The 7,319-nt window shown below is 35.1% G+C and overlaps 2 protein-coding genes across 3 annotated transcripts; one reads left to right on the top strand and one right to left on the bottom strand.

Moving 5' to 3' along the window:
* The first annotated feature begins 632 nt into the window (after positions 1 to 632).
* On the top strand, positions 633 to 3,439 carry LOC140794171 (uncharacterized). Its single transcript, XM_073146077.1, has 10 exons — positions 633 to 1,272; positions 1,363 to 1,428; positions 1,511 to 1,573; positions 1,668 to 1,770; positions 1,846 to 1,920; positions 2,009 to 2,150; positions 2,258 to 2,327; positions 2,446 to 2,511; positions 2,790 to 2,912; positions 2,990 to 3,439. Exons 1-10 carry the CDS (start codon positions 795 to 797, stop codon positions 3,160 to 3,162), a joined length of 1,359 nt encoding a protein of 452 aa, XP_073002178.1. The 5' UTR covers positions 633 to 794; the 3' UTR covers positions 3,163 to 3,439.
* Positions 3,440 to 3,655: 216 nt separating this feature from the next.
* On the bottom strand, positions 3,656 to 5,675 carry LOC140794172 (WRKY transcription factor WRKY28-like). Of its 2 annotated transcripts, none has more exons than XM_073146079.1 (4): positions 5,443 to 5,675; positions 5,016 to 5,324; positions 4,802 to 4,918; positions 3,656 to 4,006 (listed from the first exon to the last, which is right to left on the bottom strand). In XM_073146079.1, the coding sequence occupies exons 1-4, from the start codon at positions 5,533 to 5,535 to the stop codon at positions 3,932 to 3,934; spliced, it is 594 nt and encodes a 197-aa protein (XP_073002180.1). In that variant the 5' UTR covers positions 5,536 to 5,675; the 3' UTR covers positions 3,656 to 3,931. The 2 variants fall into 2 exon arrangements, with proteins under 2 accessions (XP_073002180.1, XP_073002181.1); XM_073146080.1 differs by having other exon boundaries at positions 5,016 to 5,303.
* Between the last annotated feature and the right edge of the window lie 1,644 nt (positions 5,676 to 7,319).

Below are 7,319 nucleotides of genomic sequence, written 5' to 3'. Positions count from 1 at the left end.
TCTGCTGCCCTGAATGTAGGAGTTTCGTGGAGCCTAATTATGTACGTGAATTAGATTCCCATGTGTTTGTGTCCAGATTATCCGATTTCCTTTGCTTCCTTCTCATAAGTGGAGCTTTAGATAAGTTGTTGGGCTAACAACAAGCAATAATATATATCATGCTTTTAATACGCCAATTGAAATATGAGAGCCCGGTTTTATGCAGATGATCTCTGCAACTTAGTTCAGACGTGCTATTATATACACATTAACGCATTGATCATATAAATTTGATGATTTTATCGCACACAAAAATAAAACGAGAGAGTAGAAGTGCTTGATTGACCGACATGAAGCCCGACTGGAATAGATAATAGAGAACGAGAATAAAAACATATTATTGAGGTTTTAACCGGTAATCTTTAAATAAACTCTGATATTATGTTAGATATCCCATAATCTTTTGTTAAGTAAAACCAATAATATATATCATTCAATCACTGTGGAATTGCATTGAGTCCAATATAATAACATGCACTACGGATTGGAGATGGTCATGAACCAATTATAAAGCAAGGACTTTTAATCCATAAAAAATAATCCCCTCTTGCTCCTTCAAATCTACCAACCCCACCACCTCTTCTCTCATCACCTTTGAACTAAAAGCAGAGAGATGGTTAGAGAGTAGTAGAGATTGGAAAGAGAAAAAAGGAGGAGACTTCAAACTCACTCCTCCTTCCACTCATTGCTGCATTCCTTCAAACAGCAGCTAAAGAAAGAAACAGGGGAGGTTGGAGAGCAGAGAGTTGTGAGAGATGCAGAGCAGCACAAGGAAGAGCACTTCAACTAGAAACAAGATGGTGGGAAGACTAGTGAGAGATACTAAGACAAAGATGGATGAAGTAAAGGGAGGAATTAAGCCCTTTAATGGTGAGAAGAGGCAGAGTAGGAGGAGTGGAAGAGTGCCAGAGACGGCGGCGGTTAATGATTTGATCGCGAAAAGCCCAATTCAGATGAAGAAGGCTAAAGAAGAATCGGCAAACTCGCGGAGAACTCCGGTTGAGCATTTTGCGAAAGTCGAAGAAAGTATTGCCAATGGTGATAGGGGAAAGGAAGAGGTTGAGGTTGAGATAGAGGAGGCAGAGAAGAGTTTTGATGATGAGGAAATTGATCTAGTAGTAGAAGAAGAAAAGAATGTAGAAGAGGAGAAGAGAATTGAGCAGGATTATGAGATACCCATGTTGTCAGAAGTAGAGATAAATCAAGTGGCAATGAATCCAGAACCAACTATAGGTAAGCTCAAAACTGGTGCTTTCCTTTTGTTCTTCCTCTAGCTATGTTATTTCTTGAATACTAATTCCACCAAATCTTGATTTCAAGTAGAAAAGAAGCCAGTGCAAGCCTTAGATCACAAGGCAAGAAATCTAAAACCAATAAGGCCACCTCAAGGTTAGTTCTTTCTCCTTTTGAATTTAGCCTTCTAATAATCACAATTCTCATTTAGTATTGCTTTGTTTCATCTTATCACCAGCTGAATTGGATGAGGAAGAGTGTGGCTTATCTTGGAACCAAAGCAACAGATTGCAGAGCATTGGTTTGTCTTCAAACTGAATTTCAATTGTTCAGATAATTCAGTAGTTTTAGCTTCCACTTCTTTGATAATGGGAGTCCTCTGCTGAATTTCTCAGTGGATTTGGTAATGTGGAGAGACATATCGAAATCAGTATTCTTCTTCGGCGCCGGCACATTCTTAATGATCTCCTCTTCCTATGCCAAAGATCTCAACTTCAGGTCAAGAATTAAATTCCTATTATAATTCTTTTCTCAAGAGTATTACTAATATTCTTTTCAATTCTCACTCTGCAGCTTAGTTTCAGCAACATCCTATCTGGGCCTTGTGTATCTGGCATTAATTTTCACTTACAAGTCCATTCTTCACAAGTAATCATCCAACTTCTTCATGAAATCATAGTAGATAAGGATCAAAAGTTTCCTTATTTTACCTCATAAAATTACTTCAACTAAACAGAGGATCAGGTATAGAATTTGATGACTGGGAAGTGGGAGAGGAATTAGCAATCTGGTTTCTAAGGCTTCTCTTTCCTTACATAAATGAGATACTATTAAAGCTCAGATCCCTCTTCTCAGGGGACCCTGCAACTACCATGAAGGTAATTATAACTCTTAGCCATGGCTTAAATTTTATTTCCACTATGATTACCAATTACCAAACTTGGAGACTTTTTTTTACTAAGAGAGGGACATGTGGGTCTTGCAGTTGGCATTGTTTTTATTTGCCATGGCCAAGAGTGGTAGCTCCATCACACTGTGGACACTGGCCAAACTAGGTTGGTAGTAGAATAGAGCACAAAATGTCACTACTTTCCAATTTACCATACAGTTAAAAAAGAAAGGGGAAGATAACATACTACAGTGACTGCTCTAATGTACTTGTGGCTGCTGCAGTGTTCTTTGGAGTGTTCACCATACCAAAAGCCTGCTCTTCCCATTCTACTTGGCTGGCCAGATATGGTAAATTAAATCTCTTGATTTTTCTCTAAATTAGTTCTTGGGTGGTTTTAGAAATATCCATGAATTGAAGTAGCTAGGAGTGAAAAAGGAAAAAAAAGATAAAAGCTATCATTTTCTATCAGCTTATTCTATTAGAGTAATTGATGAGATAACTGAAGATCGAATTTGAATCCTATTAGACCTATTTGTCATTCAAAATATAAAACTTTTATTTATCAGCTTAAACTTTTAGTGCAATTGGTGAGTTAATACATCTACGTTGCTTTCTTTTATAATAGGTAAGTTTTGGTTAGAGAGATTTAGAGATGGGTGGGACTCATGCACCCACAAGAAAGCAGTCGCCGTCGCTGTCTTCACCCTCGTTTGGAACATCTCCTCACCCATCGCTCGTATATGGGCCGGTAATTCAGCATAACTCTAATGACATCACCACTAATCTACTTAGAATTCTCTCATCAAAACTCATCATATTTTGCAGTGTTCATGCTGATTGTAGCACTTAAGTACTACCAACAGTGCAAGGTGGATGAGTGGAGTGGGCAAGAGGAAATGGTGATAGAAGAAGAGGAACAAGAAGATTCCAAAGAGTACTACTCCAACAACAAAGATGAGGGACTTGCCAAAGAAGGGTGGGAAAGGATAGGAAAGTAGAGGAATGGATCCAAGGGAAACTATGGTAGTAATCATGGGATTCAAAGGAAAAGGACAGTGCAAAGTTTAAGAAGAGGAGAGAGAGAGAGACAGAGATGTGGGTGTGTCAGAAACCTACTAACTTAGCATGGCATCTTCCTCAAGATAGATTCTCTCAGTCAGCATGTGCTGCTGGCTTATAGCCTTTGAACAGTTGTATACAATGTCTGGGTGATGTTTAATTGGTTCTCTATGCCTCTATTTGTTGGAAATGAGTAAACCCTCTGTTCCCTAAAAAGTGTGATGCAATTATATTTTCTCTTCCATATACTTCCTTGATTATTTGATTTAAAGTTTTCGCTTGAGATGGAACAGTACTTACCCAAAATTTATTGGATTTAGATCTCTATTTTAGTATAAGAATAATTCAAACTAACAATTCTTGTTTTATGCAAAATTGATTTTATCCAGACAATTATGTTAAAAGTTTTAGCTAACTCTTAATCACAATGCGTCCGAGGTGGAACTAGTTTATATATATATATATAAATAAGGATAAAAGTGTATACATCTTTCACTGATGATTTTGACCTGAGATGGCTATAGCTATGGCGGATTTGAACCTTGGATTTTTAGCTAATGACAAAGCCATTTGCTGCGTCAAACTCCTTTGCAATTCTTGTTGTTGTGATTCCAATGGCACGAGATCGAGTGTAATGTTGTTATTCTTAGCCAAAGATGATCCTTGAGAGATTGAGCTCCTAGGGCTGGATCCACTGGTGCCTTCTTGCTAAGAATGGCCATGGTTGTGCTCACCTTCATATGTTGCTACTAAAATTGTATTATCTTCAGCATTTCTTTGCACCTATGTGAAGAAGATATGATCACCTAGTTAGATTACACTATGACACTGTCTGATTTTCAGATAAGATAGGATAAGTTGATGTAGTTTCGGATTTAATTGATTTCGAATTTTACCTTTATAATTAATAAATACTTTATCTTATTGTGGTTCAAAATAAATATTAAAATTAGAAATATCAATAGTCTTAACTTTAACCAATAATTTTCGTCTTTAGTTTTTAATAAGTTTCTACCGTTGTTGTTGTTGTTGTTGTCGTCGTCCGTAATGATTACTCATACATAGTTTTAAAAGTAAATTTACATAATTATCATTGAAAATATTTAAACTATTATATATTTTGAAAGAATATTTCTAATTGGTGGTGTTATAATTAACTAATGTATGTAAATAACCAAAAGATTTTTTTTTCTTAAAGTTTATTGTGCAAAATATATATCATTAATCTTTTCTTGCAAAAAATATATTTTCTTTTCTTGTACTATGAATATTAATCCCTTGGGTAACATTAGATAGTTCTAGAGCCATTTTAAACAATACAAAGAAAAAATAGTTTTATCTTCTTAATATAAGTTTAGATTTAGCTGACTGAATCCCAATTTTTTTTTTTAAACCAAATAATTTTGGTAGCAACTACAACATCTTGAGAAATATAGTAGAAATTAATTATGGTTTTTAAATTTGAAAAGTTTATAGTTATAATTATGTAAAATCTCTTAAAAATTGATTCTCTCCTTCTCTAGATCTCAAACTTTAAAAACATTTTAAGATCATTTTGTGCTAGATCTCTATTTTTACCTTCTTCTTTACAGGGCATGCAGGAGCAAAGGAGCATCTAAAGTAAGCTCTGGGACATGGATTATCTCTAGTCACTTTTTGACCATATTTTCTCCATTGATAACCATCTCTGACCACCTAAAACCCCACAAACACACACACAATTAATTCCACTGAGTTAAAAGATTTGATAAGGAAAAGTTGCATCACAAGATGCAAAGTCCAGAAAACTCACAAGGTTTGGATCAGATGGATCACTTCTGACACAGATTTTTAAAGCCTTTGGTTTGCAATCTTTCTCTTTCCTTCTTGCTTGCTTGTTTGAGCACCCATTAGTATCACCTTCACCGGCGGCGGCGAGGCTCTCTATCTTCTTCCACTTCTTCGTCGGTGAAACCGAGCTGCCGTCCGACGACAAGGCGGCCGTCAAACTATGTACCTGGCCTTGGAGGTTGGTGTAGTTCGCGATCATGGTGGCGAGCATTTCATGCAGTCTCCTGTTCTCTTCGCTCGCTCGTTTGAGCTCCGCTTCAAGAACGCCAACCTAAATCATATATAAATACATATACATATATATATATATATATATATATACTAGCTAACTCTGCGAACTGATCGACTACTTAGGAATCAAAACATATGAGTGAGCTGAGAGTACTTACGGAAAGTTTCGCCGGTAATCGCGAGCTCACGCCGATCTTGAGATCGAGATTGAGCGACGAGGAGGATAGATCCATCCCCGCCGATGATTCCATGACGAGGCAAACGATACTTAATTTTGCATGAGGGGGTGGAAGCTAGGTTCGGGACTCCCGGCGAGATAGAAGGGCAGCTAGTTTTATACAAGGGAGAAGAGGATCCAAGAAACGTGAGGGAGTTGTCCTCATGCTGGGCTAAATGATAAGAAGTGGGTTATCCAGCTACGTACGCGTGGAAATGGAAAGAGGTTGGGGGAGATGGAGGAGACGAAGGAGGTGGGTTGTCGGCCACCGCACGGTGGAAGTCGTCGGAATTGGAGTTGAAGTCAATGGAGAAAAAAACAAGAAGCTCCAAAGAGGAAGCGACAAAGAGTTGGTACCTCGAAGAAGAAGAAGAAAGAAGGAAGAAAGGAAAGACTTTTTGACTTGGCAAACACTCAGGAATACTCTTCTTTTTTCTTTTCTTTTTGGGTCTTATTATTATAATAATTACATTAACACAGTTACTAATTTATTCTTCAAAGAATATTAATAGTGATTTTATTTTTAAAATTCCTAATTGTAATTAAGGCTTTATAATAAGAGATAAGTAATAGTCGGCAATTCTAATATAACTATCACTCAATTGATGGCACAGGCTAAGGGGGGGTGGTTGCAAATAGAGTAACAAATAATCTAAGATTACGACTAGTTTTGTGATTATTTATTCTAAGCTTGACTACAATGACCAAGTCCAAAAGTAATTCGTGAAGCACTGGGTGGTTCATATGTAAATAATTAAACGGCTGGCGGAAAATTCTTGCTTATAGGAAAATTTGCATTTAACACCTTAGCTATTTTTTATTTTGTGCTTCTAATTCACACCTTTTATTTTTAATATTTATAACTCGCAATAAGAAAATTTGTATATAACACTCTGCCCCTTAATGAAATTATGATTTATACTTATTAATTTAAACTAACATTATTAGAATATTTTATTTTTTAAATAACTAAAATGCCCTTAATATATGTTGGGTTTAGTTTGTTTGGATTGGGTTGAGTTAGTATAGTATTGTTAATTTAACTCAGAGATTTGATTAAGTTTAGCTAACAGATCTAACAGCAGTGTATTGTCGGTACATGCTCAATTTATATAAATAGTAAAAATATAATATGTAAACTATAATTTTGTTAAAAGTCAAGGTCTTATATGCAAATTTTCCTACCCAAGCTTCCAAGTCATTGAGTCTCTAAAATAATGTCCACACTTCGCAAGACCAACGGATAAAGGTCCAATAGCGTGTCTTTGGTAGATATGATGAACTATATAATTACGAAATTAATTGAAATAGAGTAAAGACTATTTTCATCTTCGTACACGTGAGAAACATTAAAAAAATATATAATTTTTTACAATAAGATGGTGACCCTCTAACCTGAAAATTCGTTAAATAATTATTTTAATCTCAACTTTTTTTCTTTTAAAATAAGGGTAAAGTGATATCTAGAGTATTTTTTTTTCAACGAAAAAAAAATCTAACAAATAATTAACAAAATAGGCATTTGAAATGTTTTTGGTAGTTAAAGTGGGTAATATATTAAAATAAAATAAATAAAGGGGTCTATGTAAAAATGAGTCTAAGTGTAATATATAAACTAAATGATTCAATAAGAATTATTAATTTCTCTCTCCTAATCGAAGAGTTAAGATTAAATAATACTAAATAAAATTAATCGAAAGTGTCAATCATTTTTTTAAATTATAAGGGCAAATAAGTCGTATTTTATTTCTCTCTCTTAGCTATCTAATTTTTTTTTATAAAAAATAAAAAAATAATAATAAATCTTGGCACTCCTAT

The sequence above is a fragment of the Typha latifolia genome, chromosome 8 (genome assembly GCF_019914945.1).
Source record: "Typha latifolia isolate L0001 chromosome 8, TyphaL0001v2, whole genome shotgun sequence".
Classification (NCBI taxonomy): domain Eukaryota; kingdom Viridiplantae; phylum Streptophyta; class Magnoliopsida; order Poales; family Typhaceae; genus Typha; species Typha latifolia.
Note: the sequence above shows the minus strand (reverse complement) of the source record. Positions and strands in the feature narration are given on the sequence as shown.

Coding starts and splice junctions, on each gene's coding strand:
- LOC140794171 (XM_073146077.1), top strand. CDS start 795: ATGCAGAGCAGCACAAGGAAGAGCACTTCAACTAGAAACAAGATGGTG. Junction 1,771..1,845: donor GCCAAAGATCTCAACTTCAG/GTCAAGAATTAA, acceptor CTCACTCTGCAG/CTTAGTTTCAGCAACATCCT. Junction 1,921..2,008: donor TACAAGTCCATTCTTCACAA/GTAATCATCCAA, acceptor TCAACTAAACAG/AGGATCAGGTATAGAATTTG.
- LOC140794172 (XM_073146079.1), bottom strand. CDS start 5,535: ATGGAATCATCGGCGGGGATGGATCTATCCTCCTCGTCGCTCAATCTC. Junction 5,325..5,442: donor GATTACCGGCGAAACTTTCC/GTAAGTACTCTC, acceptor TATATGATTTAG/GTTGGCGTTCTTGAAGCGGA. Junction 4,919..5,015: donor ATCCATCTGATCCAAACCTT/GTGAGTTTTCTG, acceptor GTGGGGTTTTAG/GTGGTCAGAGATGGTTATCA.